Source organism: Mesoplodon densirostris, chromosome 1 (genome assembly GCF_025265405.1).
Source record: "Mesoplodon densirostris isolate mMesDen1 chromosome 1, mMesDen1 primary haplotype, whole genome shotgun sequence".
NCBI classification, from domain to species: domain Eukaryota; kingdom Metazoa; phylum Chordata; class Mammalia; order Artiodactyla; family Ziphiidae; genus Mesoplodon; species Mesoplodon densirostris.
In genome coordinates this window covers 207,838,654-207,860,337 of record NC_082661.1, presented here as the reverse complement: position 1 = coordinate 207,860,337, position 21,684 = coordinate 207,838,654, and the positions used below count along the sequence as shown (strand labels likewise).

The following is a 21,684-nucleotide window of genomic DNA, read 5'->3' as shown; positions in this document are numbered from 1 at the left end:
AAAAAAGAAAGGTTTCAAGTAACCAACCTAACTTTATACCTCAAGGAACTAGAAAAATAACAAACTAAGCCCAAATCTAGCAGAAAGAGGACATAAAAAAGAAATAAATGAATCAGAAAACAAATGATCACAAGAAATAAATTATCAGAGAAGAAATAAATGAAATGAAGACCAGAAAAACAATAGAAAATATCACTAGAAGAATTGTTTTTTTTGAAAAGTTAACAAAATTAACAAACCTTTAACCAGACTAAGAAAAAAAGAGAGAAGATTCAAATAAATAAAATCAGTAATGAAAGAAGAGACATTACAACTTGATAACACAGAAATACTAAGAATCATAAATACTATGAACAAGTATACACCAATAAATTGGATAACCAAGAAGAAATTTAAAAAATTTCTAATAGAAATATACATCCTACCAAGACTGAATCATGAAGTAATTGAAAATCTGAAATAGACCAATTCCTAGTAAGGAGATTGAATCAGTAATCAAAAGCATCCCAACATAGAAAAGCTCAGCACCAGATGGCTTCACTGGTGACTTCTACCAAACATTCAAAGTAGAATTAATGCCAATTCTCCTCAAACTCCTCAAAAATTTGTAGAAGAGGGAATACTTCCAAGCTTACTTTATGAGGTGAGCATTACCTTGATAGCAAAACCAGAGACAGTACAAGAATAGAAAATTACAGACTGAAGCATCTGATGAACACAGATGAAAAAATTCTCAATGAAACACTAGCAAATTGAATTCAACAGCGTATTAAAAGGATTAACAGCATGATCAAGTAGGATTTATCATCAGCAAGGACATTTCATCATATGCAAAAAAATAATTATGACACCCTATGGTAACAACAAAGGACAAACATAATTATCTTAACAGTTACAGAAAAAAAGCATTTGACAAAATTTAACTCCCTTTCAAGATAAAAGCTCTCAACAAATTGGGTATAGATGGAACATAACTCAACATAATGAAGGCTATATATGACAAGCCTACAGCTAATGTCATACTCACGGTGAAAAGATGAAAGCTTTTCCTTTAAGTTCAGAAACAAGATAAGGATAACAGCTTTTGCCATTTCTTGTTCAACATTGTATTGGAACTCCTACTCAGAGCAATTAGACAAGAAGAAGAAATGAAGGCATCAAAATCAGAAAAGAAGTAAAATTGTCTCTGGTTGCAGAGGACATAATATTATATATGGAAAATCCTAAAGACTTCACCAAAAAGAAACTGGTAGAACTAATAAACCAATGTATTAATGGTGCAGATACAAAATCAATATACAAAAATCATTTGTGTTTCTGTACACTAACAACAAACTATTGGAAAGAGAAATTAAGAAAATAATCTTATTTACAAAAGCATCAAAAACATAAAATGCTTAGGAATAAATTTAACCAGGGTGGTGAAAGATCTGAACACAGAACACTGTAAAACACTGATGAAAAAAATTGAAGAAGACACAAATAAATGGAAAGAAATTTTCTGTCCATAGGAACTATTAGGCTTCCTGAATCTGGATGTCTATTTCCTTTCCCAAATTTGGGAGTTTTTTGGTCATTATTTATTTGAATAATCTTTTAGTCCCCCCTCCCTTTCTCTCCTCAATTTCTGAGACTCCCATAGTGTGTACATTGTTCTGCTGATGGTATCTCTTAAGACCCTTAAGATATCTTCTCTCTTTTTTATTCTTTTTGTTGTTGTTTTTGCTCCTTGGACTGGATTATTTCAAGTGACCTGTCTCTAATTCTTCCTTCTGTTTGATTTAGTCTATATTGAACCCCTCTAGTGAATTTTTCAGTTCAGTTATTGAACTCTTCAGTTCCAAGATTTCTATTTGGTTCTTCTTATATTTTCTATCTCTTTGTTGAAATGCTCACATTGTTCACATTTTTCTCCTGAGTTCACTGGGCATATTTACAGTGGTTATTTTTAATTCTCTGTCAGGTAACTCATATATCACTGTTTCATTAGGGTTGGTTACTGGAGCTTTATCATGTTCCATTTTGGGGACCATATTTCCCTGTTTCTTCATTTTCCTTGACTCTGTGTTGGCCTCTATGCATTAGAAAAAGCAGACACCTCTACCAGTCTTCACAGACTGGTCCCATACAGGAGAGGACCATCACCAATCAGTCTGGCAAGAGATTCAGGATGCCTCTCAAACCTTCTCTGTGTAGGTATATTCTCTGGACTTGTGTGTGTAAGTTCCCAATTAGAGGAATTTGCTTGTTTATTTATTTCTTATTTCCAAGAGTTTGTACTCTCTTTCTTCCTCTTGTGTTTATCTGTGGTACTGTGGATCCTCTAGTGCAGCAACATGCTCCAAACTCTTTTTCTGTTCTCAGTGGCCCCCAGGCATCTAGAGTATGCTGGGTCCTATTCGTGTTCTGAGATAGCAGAGACTGAAGCCAGTGCCTTGGATGGTCACCTGAAAAGTCTAAATATTGGATGTATATTTCAGTCTTCTCTTTTCCTCCCCAGAGAAAAGCCAGGAGCTTGGAGTCTTACTGGAGGTGGATCTCTGGTAGATGATTGCATACTGGTCCAAAGCACCATTATTCTCAGTGATCCCCAGGCATCTGGAGTATGCCATGTCCCCTCAGCATTGCAAGACAGGTGAGACAGAATCCATTCTCTTGGGCAGCCACTGGAAAAGATAGAATAGTGAGCACATGGTCCAAATCTTTCCTCTCCAGGGAGAAGCTAGGATCTGAGGTTTTTCAGCAACTTTCACCGTGCTGAGCCAGGAAGAGGGGCTATGGCAAGTGCTTCCCTGCTGGTCCAAACTGCCACCTTTGTTTTCAGCAGTTCTCAGGTGACTAGAGTATACCAAGTCCTGGCAATGCTCTGAGACAGGCACGACAGAAGCCAGTCCCCTGGGCAGCCCTTGAAAAGGGAATTTTGATGTGTGGTCTCTTTCCTTTCCAAGGGTGAAGCTGGGATTTGGAGTTGATCACCTGCTCACTCTACCCTGAGCTGTGGGGAGGAGCTAAGGTGACTGCTTGCACAGTGGTCCAAATCACCATCTTTGTTCTCACCATCTTTGTTCTCCCAACCTGAGAGCTCCAAGAGTTCCAGTCAGTGCTCAGATTCAGGCAAGACAGAAGCCAGTTCCTTGGGCAGCCCCCGGAAAAATCCATATGTTGGATGTTGTCTAGTCCTTTCCTTCCTTCCCCAGAGAGAAGCTGGGAATTGGGGGATTTCCTCCCAATCCTATGACTCCAGGCCAAGGGGAGGGACTATGGTGAGAGAGTGTCTCGGAATTTCCTACCAACTCTGATTGGGGCTGGTTTCATACTCACCTGGGCTACAGAAGCCTCTCAACTCATATCTGGATTCCTCATAAAGGGAACAGGTACTTACATTGTTTTTGAATCCATGTGTCGGTCGGGGGGAACTTATATTGTTTTTGAATCCGTGTGTCAGTCGGGGGGAAGGAAAGTTCAGGGCTTTCTATTTTGCCATTTTGCTGATATCATCTCCTCCCCAAAATTAATTTTAACAATCTTCTATTAATGGGCATTTTGATCATTTGCATTTTTAAATTACATACAACTTTCCATGAATATCTTATTATTAGTTTTGTGTACATTCCTGTTTATTTCTTTACTAGAATTTCCTGGAATAAATTTTCTGGATTAAAAAATATAAACATTTCTAAAGTTTTTGAAATGTATTTCCAAATTATACTCCTGAAATCCTGCATGGATTTATAGACTTTTGAGAAATGCACAAGAGTTAGCAGACAATATTTAAACCATCACTTACTACCTTTTAGGGATTCCTAGGATTAGACACAGGAAAGGCGCCACGATATGGTAGATAAACCAGTTGGGTTGGAAGGAAGGTGGGCAGTGAATCTAAACCTTAGGACATGTAACTGGTCTTCAGATTGCAGAGAACACAGGCCATGCATATTTTAATGAATTTCTTGTGTTCTTGGATTCTTGTGAAAATCTTTTTCTCCTAACATTCCTACCCTGTAACATCATGAAAATCACACTGACATCATCCTGGAAGCAAAGGACATGAGCACTCACTCTATAATTTTACTCTTAATAAACCAAACTATGAGAGTCCTCTTTTCTAATCTACTCCATCACTAGTGAAACTATTCAGATAAGATGGTGGTTAAGAGTCCATTTAGCTTTTGGCCAAAAGTAATTTGCTGTTGGAATTCAGTGGAGATTCTGCTATAACATAGTCTTTTCCTTAGTGTGGGGAAAATTGGACAATTATCACTTTGGGATGATTTATACAGAGAGCTGTCAGAGAGCTGGTGCCTACCAGCTTTGCAATAATATGGCTGTCAAAAGCCCAAAGTGCCTCTTTCATCTACCTGGAATTTTCTTTGTTTTTCTTTTTCTTTCTCTTGGACCATGCTGAAATTGTATGCTAAAGAGAAAAAGAAAATATTAATGGGAATAATATACAATGCTGAGGAATGTTTCTACTTTTTAATCAATAGCTCTTTTTAGTCTTTCTAATTTTTTGTTCCATGTTTGGTGCAGAAGTGTGTAAACATTTTTGGCTCTAGCCTTGAGCTGGAAATTGCAGAAGAAAGGTAAAGAAAAAAAAAGAAAAACAAAAGTATTAATCCATGATTGGAAACCCTTGGCTGATGGGAAAACTCACACATGTCTGGGACACAGCACCACAAAATGAAGCACAGGAGAGAGGAGAACGGATATCTGTGTTATTTGTAAGTATGTCTGTATGTAGCCACCTTATGTGAGTTCTTGTTTTCTTTAATAAAGAGACAATGTGTGTACACTGAGACTGCACTAGCATCATTCAATTTGTAACTTCTTTCTAGGTCACATCCATAGTTTTATAAGTTCTCAGGCTGTGCCTACTTATATTCATCCTGATGTCATTTGACAGTTACTCAATTTTTAAAATAAAATGATAGTTTATGCGAATCTAGTAGCTACTTGTACTCTTCTGAGAATAATTAGCTGATCTTGCTGTTGCATGTAGTACTTTTAGGAAACACTTCTAGCACCTTTCTTCAGGAGCTGGCATTCTTCTAGTTAAGAAGTGGCTAGCAATAATAAATCTTCCAGGTGCTGGCTTTGCTTTATTATGTTTTAAGATACATCCCTTCCCTCAAACCAGGTTGCTAGTGTGATATGTGACCTCTTTCTTTAAAAATTGAACTAAAGCCAGCAAGACTGTTTTTAGAAGAGTAAAAGCACAAGAAGAATTTGAAATGAAATTGCAAGAGAAACAAGAAAACTCTAATGGAGTACAGCTGATGCTCTCTTTTCCCAAATAGATAAAAACATCTACAGTGAATAAGAGGTCTTGTGATAAGCAAGTGATCTATGTCCTCTTGAACTTTTGAATATATTCTTAATTTTCAGCCATTATATATTTAATTGAAATGTTAGACATATTACTCATTTGTGTGTATGCACTTTTAAAACCCTATGCATTTGCCTCAAAAGAAAAATAATAAAATAATGTAGTAAGGGTGATATGATATTTATTCTGAAACATTAAAATGAAGTTCACTGCCGAGAAAATCAACTGATAACAATAGTAAAGGAACTGAGAAATTTATTTTTATTTTTAATGAAAACTGCATACTCTCTGAGTTTTTATTTTAAAAAAAGAAAAGAATAAAAAATGAATAAAAAAATTCAATATATCTGTACTTTGACTTTTCTTAAAGAAAGAACCATCTATTAAAATGGCTTTGTTTAGTCTATTAAAAACAATGCAAACATACTGTATAGCACAGGGAACTCTACTTAATGCACTGTGGTGACATGAATGGGAATGAAGTCTAAAAAAGAGGGGATATATGTATATGTATAGCTGATTCACTTTGCTGTACAGTAGAAACTAATACAACATTGTAAAGCAGCTATACTCCAATAAAAAGTAATTTAAAAAACCCCAAAATATGACAATGTCCAAACATGAAAATGCAGATTTTCAGTCAAAAATTTCCACATGGCCATCTGTACTTGGAAATTAATTGGAGAGAAAAGTTTATAATTCTAGAGAAACACAGCATTAAGAGTACTTCTTTTAAAAAGACCAATAAGGGGCTTCCCTGGTGGCACAGTGGTTAAGAATCTGCCTGCCAATGCAGGGGACACAGGTTCGTGTCCCGGTCCAGGAAGATCCCACATGCCGTGGAGCGGCTGGGCCCGTGAGCTATGGCCGCTGAGCCTGCGCGTCCGGAGCCTGTGCTCCGCAACGGGAGAGGCCACAGCAGTGAGAGGCCCGCGTGCTGCAAAAAAAAAAAAAAGTGGATCATCATAAAAGTCTTCATCCTCGTCATCATCACGATGAGCAGGCTAAAGAGGAGGAGGAGGAGGGAGTGTTTTGCTGTCTCAGGGATGGCAGAGGAGGTAGGAGGAAAGGCAGCCACACTTGCTGAACTTTACAGAAATACATCATAATTTACATCTGACATTTTTCTTTTTCATTTCTCTAAATACATTTCCATACAAATTCCAATCCTTCTTCCACTGTTTGCCTTAGTTTCATAGAAGGGTCCATGTCATAAAAGAAGTCCAAAGCAGTCTAGAATAATCAGAACTCTTCTGACAGATTGTCTGACGTCGACTTGCTTCCTGGCACCGCTTCTTCCAAATCTTCCTCCTCATTGTCTGGCACTGGTTTGCAAGCTCTCATCTCTGTCCAGTCATCTCTGTTAATTCCCCTCGTGTGGTGGCTATTAGCTCATGAATTTCTCCAAGATCCGTATCTTGAAACCCCTCCCCCTTATCTTTTTTTTTTTTTTTTTTTTTTTTGCCATATCCACAGTCTCTCTCATGATTTCCTTGCTTGGCTCTGTTGTAAATCCTGTGAAGTCATGCACAACATCTGGATATAGTTTTCTCCAGCAGGAATTCATTGTTTCAGGCTCAAGGACTTTCACAGTTTTTACTGTAACAACATCGGCATCTTCCATGGTGTGATCCTCCCAGACTTCCACAATGTTTTCTCTATCACGGTTCTCTTCTATAGCATTGAAAATCCTTTCCATAGAGGATCATGTGTAATGAGGCTTAAAGGTCCTTATCACCCCCTGATCTAGGGCCTGAACTAAAGATTCTGTGTTTGAGGGCAAGTAGGCCACTTCAGTGTTGAACTCATGGAACTCTGGGTGGACAGGGACATTGTCCGATATCAAAAAGAACTTTAAAAGGCAGTCTCTTACTCACAAAGTACTCCCAGACTTCAGAGCATCAATGGAATCAATGGAACCAATCCAGTGTTCTCATTGTCCAGGCCTTCTTGTCGTCCAAACTAAAGACGGGTAACTGGTGTTTCTCTTTTCCCTTCAAGGCTCGGGAGTTAGCAGCTTTATAGATAAGGGGCGTCTTGATCATAAACCTGAATGCATTTGCACAAAACAGTAGACTTAGCCTATCCCTTTCTGCCTCAAATCCTTGTGCTCACTTCTCTTTCTTAGTAATGAATATCCTTTATGACATTTTGTTTTTCCAGATTAGGACACTGTTATCTGCATTAAAAACCTGTTTAGGCAGATACCCTTTCTCCTCAGTGATTTTCTTAATGATGTCTTGGAACTCATCTGCTGCCTCTTGGTCAGCAGAAGTTTCTTCTCCTGTTATCCTGACAGTTTTAAAGCCAAACCTCTTTCTAAAATTATCAAGCCATCCTTTCCTGGCATTAACTTCTCCAGTTTTAGATGCTTCACCTTCCTTTGGCTTTAACTTCTCATATAATGACTTCATGTTAGTCTATAGCTGTGCCTTTCTTTTTATTTATTTATTTATTGTTATTATTTATTTTTGGCTGTGTTGGGTCTTCATTGCTGCCTGAGTGCTTTCTCTAGTTGTGGCTAGCGGGGTCTACTCTTTGCTGTGGTGCATGGGCCTCTCACTGCAGTGGCCTCTCCTGCCGTGGAGCACGGGCTCCAGGTGTGTGAGCCTCAACAGTTGTGGCATGTGGGCTCAATAGTTGTGGCTCGCAGGCTCCAGAGCACAGGCTCAGTAGTTGTGGCACACGGGCTTGGTTGTTCCATGGCATGTGAGATCTTCCCGGACCACGGCTCAAACCCGTGTCCCCTGCATTGGCAGGCGGACTCCCAACCACTGCGCCACCAGGGAAGCGCAGGTATGTCTTTCTTATAGCAATCTTACACCCACAAAAAAGCTGTATTTTTAACATGAGATAAAAAGATAATTCACAAAAAGTGCAAGTTTTGTGTGTCTATTGACATAGCTGTAGCAACAGCCTCATGAATTTCCTTTTCTTTTTTTAAAAAGGTCCTTAAACTGGATTCACTTATCTTGAAATGGTGGGCAACCACAGCTGCAGACCTCAATCTATGGTACATATCAAGTAATTCAACTTTTTCTTAGAGTGTCATGACTTTTCTCTGCCTCTTGGGAGCACTTCCATTAACACTAGTGGTACTTTGTGCATCTCAAAGGAATGATTTCAGTGAGCCCAGACTCTTGCACGTTCCCATATATAGAAAAGTGCTAAATTCCTTAACTTGAGGTTTCTGGTTTTCTTTAATTAACAGTAATATTTTTATGCTCCCTTTGTCCTTAGCTGCAAACCTTCCCTATATCTTCGCTCTTTGCCCACCGCCTCCTGAGAGCGGTTCTCTCAGGGTTACTTGAGAGGCTGCCTCCCGGGCTTGAAGTCCTAAAACTTCCCGCTGAATGAAACAGAACTCTCAACTCTCAGGTTGTGAATATCTTTATAGTCGACAATACCTTTCTGAAGAGTTCTTGGTGATAAAGTTCCTGAAGTGTCCCTGGCCTTGGCAGGGACAAGATCCTGCAGAGCAGACAGCCCAGGCTCAGGACAAACTGGAAAACGTGGTGGAGATTCAGAGGGACCTCACAGCCAGTGAGTTTACATCAGCAGGGGTGGAGAATGCCGGGGCTGGACCCGCAGGCCTGGACCCTGCTGCGAACAGACCATACATTCTACAACACACGCAGAAGCTGAGGGAACAGAGAGACCAGGCAAGACAGTTACCTCTCACCTGGAGCTGGGCAGGAGTCAGCAGAGGACACGTGGGGGCCAGCGCCATCTTCTGCTTCCCCTATGTGTAGGCCTTGCCTAGGGAAGCAGGAGAGGCCCGAAAAAAAGCCCCCGTAGAGAGGCTGGACTTTCAATTGACTAAACAACGACCAGAGTTACCTACTATTTGAAAACTTAAACCGTTTCTTGTTTTGCTCAGTTGTTTTCCCTTATGAACAGGAATCCATACAGGGGACGGTTAAATCAGAGAAAGGAACTGAAGACAGCATTATTATTTTGCACATCTGAGCCTCATGTGAAAACATTCATTATTTTCAGGGACTTAGTTCTATAAAAAACTGGCTAAAACAAACAAAAAGCTCCAGTTGAAAAGACTGACCTCAATCTAGTAAGATAGCGTATGAGACCTCAGTACTGAAATGGCATAAAGTATATTAATCATTCTACATCTTGGCCAAAAAAATTAACTAACCTTTTTTTTCCCCTGTAGACACTTCAAGTATTCTTTACAATTATTTAATACTTGGAAATATAGATACAATTTATATTTCACATTTTAGAATATAAAAGATGTATATGAAAACAATCTTTATTTGATAGTTTAATGTCATGTATAAGTCTAGAAAAGATTTAAAATCTTTTTTTTTTTTTTTTTTTTTTTGCGGTACGCGGGCCTCTCACTGTTGTGGCCTCTCCCGTTGCGGAGCACAGGCTCCAGACGCGCAGGCTCAGCGGCCATGGCTCACGGGTCTAGCCGCTCCGCGCGGCATGTGAGATCTTCCCGGACCAGCGCACGAACCCACGTCCCCTGCATCGGCAGGCGGACTCTCAACCACTGTGCCACCAGGGAAGCCCTAAAATCTATTTTTATTTGATAAATTAACTGTGTATTACTAGGATAGTGGGGAATAAATTGACAATTTGACCAATCATCAATAATAAGAAATAAAAATTTTCCTTTAGAGGTTCTAAAACTGTACCCAGTGTTGACATTTAATTTATGACTTAGGCATATATCTGTCACTTAGTTATGGTTTGCTGGTCATATTAAAGTTTTCTATATTGTCAGAAACTAACTATTAAGAAATCTGTGAAGTAAAAATGAAGATTATTAGATGTTCCTCATACCTGAAATTAAATGTCTTAGGAGAAATGTTTTTGCTTATAATTTTGAACAAAAAATACTGAGATGGTTAAATATAACTTTTATTTTAAACAAGAACTTACAATTCATTGGTTTACAGGACAAGCTGAAATGGAAGGTAATATAACTACTCTTTAAAATGAAATTACAGATTGGATTGACAATGACTTTATACAACTAAATGAATTTATCATATTATAACATGTTAAAATTATCTTCCATATATTAGGAACTGATATCCAAATCCAGAGCTCTTACACATAAATTAAATTCCGTAAGTTAACAAAATTTGTTGATTATACATATATAGTCACTGTGAATGTATTTAGATGATCCCCATACTTATACTTTCCTTGGAAAACATTGAGAATTATGACATATGAAGACAGCGTATAAGGGACCTTAAGTCGGCTTTGATCCCATTATTAAGAAATCCATATAGAATTGGATTAAGACAGCAGGACATCATGCCTAGCAAGTGACAGATGCAATACACTAACTTGAAATGCCTGTTTGAAATCAGGCTATCGTTAAAATCGGTCACCACATGGAAAAGGTGCAGAGGCATCCAGCTCACTGCAAACACTAGTATCAAGATGGTCAGTCTGTAGAACACACTTCGAGATCTTTTTTTTAATCTCATGATAGAACAGTTTACTCTCATCTCATGAACATCTGAGTTTTCTTCCGGTTTCACCTCAAAGCAAGTGGGGACCCCTGGTATAAACTTACGGGATGAAGGGGGCTGACTTTTCCCAGAGCCCGAGTGTTCTGGAAGCCTTCTTGAGCGGTTCTCTGGAGGAGGTCTCACCGGAGCAGGCAGCACGCATGCCGTCTTCTTGCTGTACCTCCTTCTGTGCTTTCTGATGAATGAATAGCTCCATTTCCGGCTGCTGGAGATCCTCACCTGAGGCCCACTCTTTTTGGAAGGATGGAGAGTTAAGTTGATCATCTCATTTTCTTCTAATTGGTTTTCTTGGTTGGACAATCCACAGCTTATACTCCTGCAGACACTGGTATGACTTACAGTTAGACAAACTAAGGGCAGAATATACTGAACGAGCAATAAAGAGATAGTGAAAGCAATTCGGTATGCATCGGATGGCCATGACTCGACACATAAATACCTGCTGCTGAGCAACGCTGAACCAAACGTCTCCTGAAGTTCCACAAGGCTGTGAAACACTGGGAGGGGAGAACACATTGCAAAGCCTAGTGTCCAGACAGTAGCGATCAGGAAATAGCCATGGTTTGCTGTTAAATGATTAGATACAGGATGTTTTATCATATGATACCTGACGATGGCGATTGATATTAAAATTAAAGTGGAAACAAGAACCGTCACACATTGAAGGAAAGGCATAATATGACACATGACTCTGCCAAACATCCACTGATCCAGCAAGACAGAGGTCAGTGTGAAAGGTGAGCAAAACAGCACAACCAAGATATCGGAGAAGGCCAGATTGCCAATGAGGAAGTTGACTGTTGTCTTCTGATTTCGCTTCCTCATGAGAGCCATTAAAATAAGTAGATTCCCCATAAAACCAAGAAGACTTACAAATGTATAGAGCCCAATCAGAAAATACTGCAAGTCATCGACACTGCTTTTATAGTCATCCCAGACTGGGAAATCAGAATTCCGAGTGGCAGCAGTATTGTTCTCTGCAGCAAGTGTCTTGTTATAATAATCCTTGAGCTCTGAATCCATATTATTTTCCTGCTTGGAATAAAAAAAAGACATTAGTTAGCACCTTGAAAAAAAATTCCATGACTACTATAAATTAATCCATTGAGAAGGAAACATTTTACCATTTGTTCCCATTACCTTATTCATTAACTAAAAATTTTAGGGAAGTCTTTAACTGGCAACAAGTACAGTGTAAATGTCAACCAATAACAATTACAGTAAGTTTAAATCTATCATCACTTCTATGGTGAGTTGACTCGTGTTAAAATAACAGAACTTTTAAAAAAATTTATGTATAAATAATGTAAGGGACAGAAAAGACAAATGTGGATAAGAACTTCAAGATTATAATAGCTAATTAATATTGTTCTCCAGTCAAGGTACCTGATACATGTTGTAGTCATATAGTCTTACCTTAAACATTCCTTCCTCTCTTACATCAATCGAGGTCAAACTTAAAAGTCACCTGCCCTAAAGTGTTCCTTAATCTATTCAACTGGATATGATCTCCTTTTGGAACCCCCATGTATTTCTGTTTATAGCTGTCTGATGTTACATGACACAATTTGCTTTGCACTGCAATTATAATAAAAACCAGTATACCTTATTTATGTATAAGTAATGGAAAAGCGAAACTGTGTTTTACTCACCGTGGTATCTACCATAAAACATGGCACAGTAACTTCACCATGGAAAGTGTTAAATAAGTATATGTGGGAAAATGAAAAATTCAAACAAAAATAAATATTTATGGGGAAATAAGAAATTCAAACAAAAAGCTAATATCTTAAATATATCCAGTTCATATAATCTTCAGATTTGAGCTTCTCAAGTGTAGAAACACTATTCCATGACCTACCTGTATAGAGTAGGCACTCAATAAATGTTTATCACATGGTACTGTTGACTATGTGAACACAATTCTGGATGGCAAAATCATTTCATGACTAATTCTCAGTCCTCTGAGAGGTGCAGATTATCATGAATTAAACCACTAACCAGCCGGCTACTGGTGTTTTTAAAAACAAAATTTACCTGTTTATTTTTTAATTTAAAAATTGAAAGTAGATTTCAGCATTAAAAAGATTAAATAAATTCATATTTTTAAAGGAAGATAAAATGGCATAAAGTTAAATGTAGAAGTGATACTAATATAACATCCCATAATAAGTTTTTTCACCTCAAGGAAATTAATAATGTAATATTAATACCACAATGATATTACTTTTATTTTTACTTTTTTAAATTGGAGTATAATTGCTTTACAATGTTGTGTTAGTTTCTGCTGTACAGTGAAGTGAATCAGCTATATGTATACATATATCCCGTCCCTCTTGGACCTCTCTCCCCCACCCCATCCAACCCAACCAGGTCATCACAGAGCACCGAGCTGAACTCCCTGTGCTATACAGCAGGTTCCCACTAGCTATCTAATTTACACATGGAAGTGTATTTATGTCAAACCTAATCTCCCAATTCATCCCACTCTCCCCTTCCCCCTCTGTGTCCACATGTCCTTTCTCTACCTCTGTGTTTCGATTCCTGCCCTGCAAATAGGTTCATCTGTACTATTTTTCAAGATTCCACATTTATGTGTTAAGACACAATATCTGTTTTTCTCTTTCTGACTTACTTCACTCTGTATGACAGATGCTAGGTCCATCCACATCTCTACAAATGATCCAATTTCATTTCTTTTTATGGCTGAGCAATAGTCTATTGTATATATGTACCACACCTTCTTTATCCACTCATGGACACTTAGGTTGTTTCCATGTCCTGGCTATTGTAAATAGTGGTGCAATGAACATTGGGGTACATGTGTCTTTTTGAATTATGGTTTTTCTCAGGGTATATGCCCAGTAGTGGTATTGCTGGGTCATATGGTATTTCTATTTTTAATATTTTAAGGAACCTCCATGCTGTTCTCTACAGTGGCTGCATCAATTTACATTCCCACCAACAGTGCAAGAGGGTTCACTTTTTCCCACACCCACTACACCCTTTGTAGATTTTTTGATGATGGCTATTCTAACCAGTGTGAGATCATACCTCATTGTAGTTTTGATTTGCATTTCTCTAATAATTAGTGATGTTGAGCATCTTTTCATGTGCCCCTTGGCCATCTATATGTCTTCTTTGGTGAAATGTCTATTTAGGTCTTCTGCCCATTTTTTGATTGGGTTGTTTGTTTTTTTGATTTTGAGCTGCATGAGCTGTTTGCATATTTTGGAGATTCATCCTCTGTCTGTTGTTTCATTTGCAAATATTTTCTCCCATTCTGTGGGTTGTCTTTTCATCTTGTTTATGGTTTCCTTTGCTGTGCAAAAGTTTTTAAGTTTAATTAGGTCCTATTTGCTTATTTTTGTTTTTATTTTCATTACTCTAGGAGGTGGGTCATAAAAGATCTTGCTGTGGTTTATGTCAAAGTGTTTTTCTTATGTTTTCCTCTAAGAATTTTATAGTGTCCAGTCTTACATTTAAGTCTTTAATCCATTTTCAGCTTATTTTTGTGTATGGTGTTAGGTAGTGCTCTAATTTCATTCTTTTACATGTAGCTGTCCAGTTTTTCCAGCACCATTTATTGAAGAGGCTGTCTTTTCTCCGTTGTATATTCTTGCCTTCTTTGTCATAGAGTAGGTGACCATAGGTGTGTGGGTTTATCTCTGGGCTTTCTATACTGTACCATTGATCTATATTTCTGTTTTTGTGCCAGTACCATACTGTCTTGATTACTGTAGCTTTGTAGTACAGTCTGAAGACGGGGAGCCTGATTCCTCCAGCTCCATTTTTCTTTCTCAACACTGTTTTGCCTATTCGGGGTCTTTTGTGTTTCCATACAGATTGTAAAATTTTTTTGTTTTAATTCTGTGAAAAATGCCACTGGTAATTTGATAGGGATTGCACTGAACCTGTAGATTGCTTTGGGTAGTATAGTCGTTTTCACAATGTTGATTCTTCCAATTCAGGAGCATGGTATATGTCTCCATCTGTTTGTGTCATCTTTGATTTGTGTCATCAGTGTTTTATAGTTTTCTGAGTACAGGTCTTTTGCTTCCTTAAGTAGGTTTATTCCCAGGTATTTTTTTCTTTTTGTTGCAGTGGCAAATGGGAGTGTTTCCTTAATTTCTCTCTCTTTTTTTTTTTTTTTTTTTTTTTGGTACGCGGGCCTCTCACTGTTGTGGCCTCTCCTGTTGCAGAGCACAGGCTCTGAACACACAGGCTCAGCGGCCATGGCTCACGGGCTTAGCTGCTCCGTGGCATGTGGGATCTTCCCGGACCAGGTCACGAACCCGTGTCCCCTGCATTGGCAGGTGGACTCTCAACCACTGCACCACCAGGGAAGCCCTAATTTCTCTTTTTGATCTTTCACTGTTAGTGTATAGGAATGCAAGAGATTTCTGTGCATTAATTTGTATTCCTGCAACATTACCAAGTTCATTGATTAGTTCTAGTAGTTTTCTGGTGACATCTTTAGGATCTTCTATGTATAGTATCATGTCATCGGCAAATAGTGACAGTTTTACTTCTTCTTTTCCAATTTGTATTCCTTTTATTTCTTTTTCTTCTCTGATTGCTGTGGCTAAGACTTCCAAAAGTATGTTGAATAATAGTGGCAAGAGTGGAAATCCTTGACTTGTTCCTGATCTTAGAGGAAATACTTTCAGTTTTTCATCCTTGAGAATGATGTTTGTTGTGGGTTTGTCATTTATGGCTTTTATTATGTTGAGGTAGGTTCCCTCTATGCCCACTTTCTGGAGAGTTTTTTTTTTGCGTTATGCGGGCCTCTCACTGTTGTGGCCTCCCCCGCTGCGGAGCACAGGCTCCGGACGCGCAGGCTCCGGACGCGCAGGCCCAGCGGCCATGGCTCACGGGCCCAGCCGCTCCGCGGCACATGGGATCCTCCCAGACCGGGGCACGAACCCGTATCCCCTGCATCGGCAGGCAGACTCTCAACCACTTGCGCCACCAGGGAGGCCCTCTGGAGAGTTTTTATCATGAATGTTTGTTGAATTTTGTCAAAAGCTTTTTCTGCATCTATTGAGATGATCATATGATTTTTATTCTTTGTTTATATGGTGTATCACATTGATTGATTTCTATATATTGAAGAATCCTTGCATCCCTGGGATAAATCCCACTTGATCATGATGTATGATCCTTTTAATGTGTTGTTGGATTCTGTTTGCTAGTATCTTGTTGAGGAAGTTTGTGTCTATGTTCATCAGTGATATTGGCCTGTAATTTTCTTTTTTTTTTTGATATCTTTGTTTGGTTTTGTTATCAGGGTGATGATGGCCTCATAGAATGAGTTTGAGAGTATTCCTCTCCCTGCAATTTTTTGGAAGAGTTTGAGTAGGTTAGGTGTTATCTCTTCTCTAAATGTTTGATAGAATTTGCCTGTGAAGCCATCTGGTCCTGGACTTTTGTTTGTTGATTTTTAATTACAGTTTCATTTTCATTACTTCTGATCAGTCTGTTTGTATTTTCTAATTCTTCCTGGTTCAGTCTTGGAAAGTTGTACCTTCCAAGAATTTGTTCATTTCTTCCAGACTGTCCATTTTATTGGCATACAGTTGCTTGTAGTAGCTCTTATGACCCTTTGTATTTCTGTGGTGTCAGTTTGTAATTTCTCTTTTTTCATTTCTAATTTTATTGATTTGACTCCTCTCTCTTTTTTTCTTTTTTTTTTTTTTTTTTCGGTATGCGGGCCTCTCACTGTTGTGGCCTCTCCCGTTGCGGAGCACAGGCTCCGGACGCGCAGGCTCCGGACGCGCAGGCTCAGCGGCCATGGCTCACGGGCCCAGCCGCTCCGCGGCATATGGGATCCTCCCAGACCGCGGCACGAACCCGTATCCCCTGGATCGGCAGGCGGATTCTCAACCACTGCGCCACCAGGGAGGCCCCCTCTCTCTTTTTTTCTTGATGAGTCTGGCTAAGAGTTTATCAATTATGGTTATCTTCTCAAAGAACCAACTTTTAGTTTTATTGATCTTTGTTATTGTCTCTTCATCTCTATTATTTTATTTATTTCTGCTCTGATCTTTATGATTTCTTTCCTTCTTCTAAGTTTGGGTTTTTCCTTATTTCTTGTAACAGTCTTTATCTTAAAGTCTATTTTATCTCATATGAGTATTACTACTCCAGCTTTCTTGTGATTTCCATTTGCATGGAATATCTTTTACCATCCCCTCACTTTCAGTCTGTATGTGTCCCTAGGTCTGAAGTGGGTCTCTTGTAGGCAGCATATATATGGGTCTTATTTTTGTACCCTTTCAGCCAGGCTATGTCTTTTGGTTGGAGCATTAAATGCTCTACATTAAAGATGATTATTGATATGTATGTCCCTATTACCATTTTCTTAATTGATTTGTGTTTGTTTTTGTGGGTCTTTTTCTTCTCTTGTGTTTCCCGCCTAGATAAATTCCTTTAGCATTTGTTATAAAGCTGGTTTGGTGGTGCTGAATTCTCTTAGCTTTTGCTTGTCTGTAAAGCTTTTGATTTCTCCATCAAATCTGAATGAGATGCATGCTGGTAATCTTGGTTGTAGATTTTCCCCTTTCATCAATTTAAATATATCCTGCCACTCCCTTCTGGCCTGAAGAGTTTTTGCTGAAAAATCAGCTGATAACCTTATGGGGATTCCCTTGTACATTATTTGTTGCTTTTCCCTTGGTGTTTTTTATATATTTTCTTTGAATTTAAATTTTGTTAGTTTGATTAATATGTGTCTTCTAGGGTTTATCCTGTATGGGACTCTCTGCACTTCCTGGACTTGGGTGGCGATTTCCTTTCCCATGTTAGGGAAGTTTCGACTATAATCTCTTCAAATATTTTCTCAGACCCTTTCTCTTTCTCTTCTTCTTCTGGGACCCTTATAATTTGAATGTTGGTGCATTTAATGTTATCTCAGAGGTCTCTGAGATTGTCTTCAATTCTTTCCATTCTTTTTTCTTTATTCTGCTCCTGGGCAGTTATTTCCACTATTCTACATTCTAGCTCACTTATTCACTCTTCTCCCTCAGTTATTCTACTATTGATTCCTTCTAGTGTATTTTTCACTTCAGTTATTGTGTTGTTCATCACTGTTTTTTTGTTCTTTAGTTCTTCTAGGTCCTTGTAAAACATTTCTTGTATTTTCTCAATGCGTGCCTCCATTCTATTTCCAAGATTTTGTATCATTTTTACTATCATTACTTGGAACTCTTTTTCAGGTAGCTTGCCTATTTCCTCTTCATTTATTTTTTCTTGTAGGTTTTTACCTTGCTACTTTGTCTGTAACATAAATTTTTGTCCTTTCATTTTTTTTTTTTTTTTGATGGGTAGGGCTGTATACCTGTCTTACTGGTGTTTGGCCTGAAGTATGCAGCACTAGAATTTGCAAGCAGTTGGGCAGAGCCGGGTTGGTGCCAATATGAGGACCTCTGGGAGACCTCAGTCTGATTAATATTCCCTGGGATCTGAGGTTCTCTGTTAGTCCAGCAGTTTGAATTCAGTGCTCCCATCACAGGAATTCAGGCCCGGTCCTCGGCCTGGGAACCAAGCTACCACAAGCTGTGCAGCACAGCAAAAGAAAAGAAAAGAAAAGAAAAGAAAAAAAAGAAGCAGTACAATAACAAAGAATAAAAAATAAAATAAAATTATAAAAATAAAAATATAAGTGAAACAACTACACCAAGGTAAAACAAAACCACAACAGAAAAAAAAAAAAAAAGGTGGGGGGAACAAGTCCAAAGAAGCAGAACAGTAACAAATTATAAAGAGTAAAATAAAATTAGAAAAATAAAAAACTTATCAGAAAAAATAAAAATATAAACGGATTAACAACAAGGTAAAACAGAACCACAACCTAAAAAAAAAAAAAGCCAGAAAAAGCTTGGGCTGTGTTGGGTGGAGCTTAAGTTCGGGGTGGAGCTTAGGCAGGGGTGAGGTTTAGGGCAGTGGTCAGGGCCCAGTCTCAGGACCTGCGCTGCTGGGAAAGGTGTGCCTTGGAGTGCGGAGTTCCGAGGTAAGGCCCTGGGCGGGGGTGTGGGGCCGGGGCTTAGGCTCAGCGTGGTGGGAGGGAGCCTCCAAGGGCAGAGGTTTAGTCCCAGGACCTCAGCAGGCTTTCTGGGGCGCAGATGGGCAGGGAAAGCACTGGCCGCACTACCTTCTGTTCCTCCACTCTTCCGAGGGTCTCCCCCATCCCCGTTCATCCCATGACTGTGGGTGGGCCCTTCTGGGCGTGGGAACCCCGTCCCACCCCCAGCCTCCCCTCAGGGGCACCAGTCCTGTCCATCCGGCCTTTATTTTTCCTCCCCCCTTCCTCCCACTGCCACAGGACCCACGCGTCTCCAGGGGTCCCAGTGGGCAGATCAGGCTCGGGACCTCAGCAAGCTCCCTGGGGCCCAAGTGGGCAGGGGGAACTGGCTGCATGCCCTTCTGATCTTCTGCCCTCCCAAGGGTCTCCCCAATTCCCCCTCTGAGTGTGGGAATCCCTCCCCTCCCCCAGCTGCCCCTCAAGGGTGCCAGTCCCATCCTGCCTCAAGTTCTCCTCCGCCCTCCCTCCCCACCTCATCCTACCCAGTTGCTCGGGGGTTCCTCCCGTCCCCTTAGGTGTCAGTGGTCCACCACCAGGGCCTGGTAGGTGCCCTAGTTGTGCGGAGACATGAACTCCGCATTCTCTCAGTCCACCCTCTTGACTCTCCTGATATTACTTATTTACTGGTACAAATTAGAGATTTGGCAGTATTGCCTAATAAAGTACACAACTGCCTATAATATATCAAGAAGAGGCAAAAGGAATGCTTTCTCCCCTTTAAAAAAGCAAGCACTTCCATTTTTTTAAACAAGAATATCCTACAGCATACTCAGGACAGCAACAGTTTGTTAATTCTGATGAGTATACCTTGTTATAGAGATCCTGATATATATATAGCTTAAAAAGGCATTTTCACTACATATCAGTGTAGGTTTATCAACCTGTTTCTAGATCTATAGTTGGGTAATTATACTTAAACCTATAAAAATACATATATATTTAAATTAATAGTAAACCTTATTATCTTCAATTTATAAGGGAAGTATAGGTCCTGGTCCAATAAATTTCCAAGTAGAACATGTTACTGTGTACACACATTCATCATAAATAACTTTAAGTTTATATATAGCAATTTTCAAATAGGATGATATAAGCATTTTTGTGCTATAAGAAAATTTAAAAGTGTAAGTTTTCACAACTTCTATAACTGATTTTATATTGATTGAATTTCTGAAAGCTAATTATCAATACATCCCTTTAAAGATAAATGAATTCAAAAGCTCAGGATCTTATTCATTTCTTCTTAGGCTCTAATCAACAATTTACATTGATGTTGCCTCAAGTTAAAAAAGATAACTGGTACCAAACTGACTCACCAGGGTTACTGATTCATCCCACTCATCAAATGCCCAGTCAATGGCCTTCCTGCTGTCCAGCTCAGTGAGCTCCTAATCAGGGAAGCTCAGACTGGCTTTCTTATCTCATTTCCTGAGATCCGATGACTGCCTGGCTCCATCTCGCTTGTTCATAATCTTCCTTACACTCATAATCTGTACAAGCTGTTTGTTACCATGATCCTTGTATACACACACACACACACACACATATATATATCTTATTCTTCTCTGGACTCACTTTTTGGAAACAATCCTTTTTTGTTATACATCAGTAGTTACTGATTGCCTCCCCTATGACCAAGGCAAGGACAAGATAGAAACTGGACAGTCGATTCTATAATGGTTTTGTCCTTTCTTGGGACATGTAACTATAGGATGACATTTCTGAGAGTAAAATATTACTGTTCCAAATTTGAAGTAAGAGGACATGCAGCACAGTTGGTGGTAATAGAAAGAATGTGGTTTTGAGTCTAAAACTCAGAGTGCCTCCAATGCATGGTCAGTTCTCTCTGCTAGACTCTAATGGAGAGAAGGAAAAATGTTTTAATTGTGTTCATAATTTTAATGATGCTTAATAGAGTATGTTGCACATAGTGGATGCTAAGTAAACATCTGTTACTTAATAATTTTAGAAAAGTAGTTTAATTTTTCCAGCTTTAAAATAACAGAAATGAATTATCCTGGGAATATGGGCAAATTCAGGGTAAAATATAACTATATGTGTATACATGTATATATATGTGTGTGTGTGTGTATGTCTGTACATATATACATATATTAGAACCACTGAAAGTAGACAAGGTTTCAGATGGTCCCAAAATAAAATGAAGAGTACCTACATAAACAATTGTGATGATTTACCACTTTACAATTTTAAATTACAAGCAGGCCTCATTTTATAGTTCTTCACTTTATTTCACTTATTGTGTTTTTTACCAATTGAAGGTTTGGGGCAATCCTGTGTAGATAAGTATATCAGCACCATTTTTCTAACAGCATTTGCTCACTTCGTGTCTCTGTGTCACACTTCAGTAATTCTCTCGATATTTCAAGTTTTTCATTATTATTTTATTTGTTAGGTTGATATGTGATCAATGATCTCTGATGTACTATTGTAATAGTTTGGGGCACCACAAACTTCCCCACGTAAGATGACAACTTAACCCGTAAACGTCGTGTGTGTTCTGACTGCTCCACTTACTGGCCATGCCCCTATCTCTCTCCCTCTCCCTGAGCCTCCCTGTCCCGCCCCCCCGACAAGACACAGCAATATTGCAGTCAGGCCACTTGTTAATCCTACAATGGCCTCTAAGTGCCCAAAATAAAGGAAGAGTTTCACGTCTCTCACTTTAAATCAAAAGCTAGAAATGATTTAGCTCAGTAAGCAAGGTACGTCAGAAGCCGAGACAGGCTGAAAGCTAAGCC

The 21,684-nt window shown here is 39.0% G+C and overlaps 1 protein-coding gene across 1 annotated transcript; it reads right to left on the bottom strand.

The window, feature by feature from the left end:
• Positions 1–10,521: 10,521 nt before the first annotated feature.
• Positions 10,522–11,895, bottom strand: NPY5R (neuropeptide Y receptor Y5). Its single transcript, XM_060093852.1, has one exon. The coding sequence runs from the start codon at positions 11,893–11,895 to the stop codon at positions 10,522–10,524; it is 1,374 nt and encodes a 457-aa protein (XP_059949835.1).
• Positions 11,896–21,684: the final 9,789 nt, after the last annotated feature.

Bases quoted from the DNA above. Each gene is read 5' to 3' on its own strand.
- NPY5R (XM_060093852.1), bottom strand. From the start codon at position 11,895: ATGTCTTTTTTTTATTCCAAGCAGGAAAATAATATGGATTCAGAGCTC.